Source organism: Colobus angolensis, unplaced genomic scaffold, assembly GCF_000951035.1.
Source record: "Colobus angolensis palliatus isolate OR3802 unplaced genomic scaffold, Cang.pa_1.0 Scaffold199, whole genome shotgun sequence".
Classification (NCBI taxonomy): Eukaryota; Metazoa; Chordata; class Mammalia; order Primates; family Cercopithecidae; genus Colobus; species Colobus angolensis.
This window is the reverse complement of record NW_012115143.1, coordinates 539,141-542,210: the sequence shown is the minus strand read 5'-3', so window position 1 is coordinate 542,210 and position 3,070 is coordinate 539,141. Positions and strand designations below refer to the sequence as shown.

Genomic DNA, 3,070 nt, shown 5'->3' with positions numbered 1-3,070 from the left:
CCGGCTAATTTTTTGTATTTTTAGTAGAGACGGGGTTTCATCATGGTCTCGATCTCCTGACCTTGTGATCCGCCCGCCTCGGCCTCCCAAAGTGCTGGGATTACAGGCGTGAGCCACCGCGCCCGGCCTAGTTCCCATGATTTCTAATAAGTGATGGTCTGAGATGATACTAGGCAGAATCAAAGAATTTGGTGACTTTTAGTATTTAAATGGCAAAAGGGGTGAGTCAAAGACAATTGCTTGGTATTGAGCTTGAGGGCCTAAAGGAACAGTGGTGTTATTGAGAATGGACATGCTAAGTTGTCTGTGGTGAATCTTGTAAATGGAAATGCCTTAATGAAAGTTGGAAACATGGGAGCAGAATAAAGGTAAGAGTGTAGATACAGATCTTGAGGTCATAACAAAAGTGATGGACTTCAATGAATGAGCTTTCTAGGAAAAGTTGAGAGAGAAGATGACATATGAAGTATTAGGGACAGCTACTTGAAAAATGCCCGTAAAAACAAGAGAAGTAAGGAATAATCCAAAAGATAGGAAGAAAAACCAAAAAGGACAAAAAGAAGGGGTTTTAAGGAAGGGATAGATGGTACAGTTAAATGCAATAGGGACTGAGGACGATGGATCCTTGAATTCGGTAGTAAAATAGTCAGTATCTATGTACACATAAAATATTGGCAGTAAATGTACCAAAATGTTTATGGTGGTTATTTCTGGGTGGTGGATTCCAGGTCAACTTTTTTCTTTAAACCTGTGATTCTCAAATTTTCTATAATGGACATACAGTGCTTTTATCATCAGAAAATTTTGTTCCCAAAAAGCCACTGGTGACCTTCATAAAAGCATTTTTTTTTTAAAGTGGGGGCGTAGTAACAGAAGCTAGATAACAGAGGCTTCTGGAGTGAGTAGGCAGTGAGAAAATGGAGGCGGTAAAAGGGGAAAACTAGAACAAATAGTCAAGTAAAGATTTTTTGTTTTGTTTTAATGTACTAAAAGTAACCAGTGTAGTGCTTGTGCTTTTTCCTGTTATTCTTTTGTGGTTTTTCAATAGATATCTCAGATCTCAGTGAAGATATCTTGCTGTCCTCGCCTTAAAATTCTTCGCCTGGAAGAGAATTGTCTTGAGCTCAGCATGCTTCCCCAGAGCATCCTCAGTGATTCCCAGATCTGTCTGCTTGCTGTGGAAGGCAATCTTTTTGAAATAAAGAAACTTCGAGAACTGGAAGGCTATGATAAGGTATGAATTAATGTACTTCTGCCTTTCTAGTCACTACCCCAGAGAAGACAATGGTGAAGTAATCCACAGAAATGTTTATAGCTAATGTGAACAGGATTTGTTCTTCCCCATTTTGGAAGTAGATTCAAAGCATTGGCTGAATGGTGTTGTACCAAGATGACTTTTTCTCTAGAGACAGCTTACTGTAAAGCATCTTTGTCTTCATCTTTGTCTTTTGAGAGATATATATACACACACACATATACACATATATACACACATATATATACACATACACACACACACACACACATATATATATATATTTTTTTTTGTGAGACAGGGTCTCACTCTGTTGCCCAGGCTGGAGTGCAGTGGTGCAATCTCAGCTCATTGGCGCAGCCCCCACCTCCTGGGCTCAAGCAATTCTTATCCCTCGGCCCCCTTAGTAGCTGGGATCACAGTTGCATGCCAGTATGCCTTGCTATTTTTGCAGAGATGGGGTTTCACCTTGTTGGCCAAGCTGGTCTCAAACTCCTGAGCTCAAGTGATCTGCCTGCCGCAGCCTCCAAGGTCCTGGGATTACAGGTGTAAGCCACCGCGTCTGGCCCTATGTGCTTTATTTTTATTTTTTTTTGGAGGCAAGGTCACGCTCTGTCACCCAGCTTGAGTGCAGTGGCAGGATCTCAGCTCAAGTGATCCTCCCACCTCAACCTCCCGATTAGCTGAGACTACAGGCGCTACCCTGCCTCATTTTTCTGTTCTTGGTAGAGATGGGATTTCACCATATTGCCCAGGCTGGTCTCAAACTCCTAGGCTCAAGCGAGCCATCTACCTTGGCCTCCCAAAGTGTTGGGATTACAAGTGTGAACCACTGCACCCAGCCAAAACTATGTACTTAATTTTGCATTTAGAGCAGTTAAATTTTGTAGGAAATGAAAAACCACATGCAATAAAAACCAAAATTAAAAAAAAAAATAGGCTTTTATTTATTTACTCATGCCAAAATACCCCTGATGTATTCTTTCATGTTTTTTAGTACATGGAGAGGTTCACAGCCACCAAGAAGAAGTTTGCGTGAAGTTTTCCAGGACTATGGAAACCTTACAGGATACTGACTTAGAACTGCTGTTGGAATGTGGCTGAGTCAAAGCCTCCTGTTGTTGTTAGGGGTATCTACAGTAAGGAGATGATACTCCAGGAGATTATATTTCACTCAATGATCCTTTTTCATTTCAGGGCTCTTCTCAAATAAGCTAAAAGAAAAAGGGTCAGGAGACAGGAAAAGTCTTCCATTTTGAGTCACCAGTAGGGCAATAGACAAGGTTGATCTTCAAAACCATCATTAGTTTGGCTTTAAGAAACCAGTAGCTAGCTGCTATTTATATGGTGAGGGGGTGCTGCCTGGTAACAGAATGGCTCCACACCACAGCTTGAGATTTTGTTTAGTTTCAATGTGCGAGCTTTCATAAAGTCAGTTGCCATTCCATCTCTGTGTTAACACTTCATATTTTTATGAAATTCAGATAATTTGTGAGAGGCTGGCATGGATCTAAGGATTTATTATTTTTATTCTAGTCCATCAGTTCAGTCGCAGTTTTTATACTAGGACTTTAGGATATATATAAATGTGTGACTGTTTGTCTTGATTAAAAGTGTACTTTGGGCTGGGCATGGTGGTTCATGCCTATAATCCCAATACTTTGGGAGGCCAAGGTGGGTGGCTCACTTGAGGCCAGGAGTTCAAGACTAGCGTGGCCAACATGAGAAAACCCTGTCTCTACTAAAAATTCAAAAATTATCTGGGTGTGGTGGTGCATGCTTGTAATCCCAGCTACTTGGGAGGCTGAGGCAGGA

The 3,070-nt window shown here is 41.2% G+C and overlaps 1 protein-coding gene across 2 annotated transcripts in view; it reads left to right on the top strand.

Moving 5' to 3' along the window:
* Window positions 1-3,070, top strand: part of LRRC57 (leucine rich repeat containing 57) — a 25,594-nt gene that overhangs the window by 3,054 nt on the left and 19,470 nt on the right. The window contains exons 5-6 of one of the 2 annotated variants that reach the window (XM_011941113.1): window positions 1,049-1,234; window positions 2,253-3,058. In XM_011941113.1, coding sequence (XP_011796503.1) covers window positions 1,049-1,234; window positions 2,253-2,294 — 228 coding nt within the window. In that variant the 3' untranslated portion in view covers window positions 2,295-3,058. Of the gene's footprint in view, window positions 1-1,048; window positions 1,235-2,252; window positions 3,065-3,070 lie in introns of both variants that reach the window. The other variant, XM_011941114.1, reaches the window with a different exon arrangement.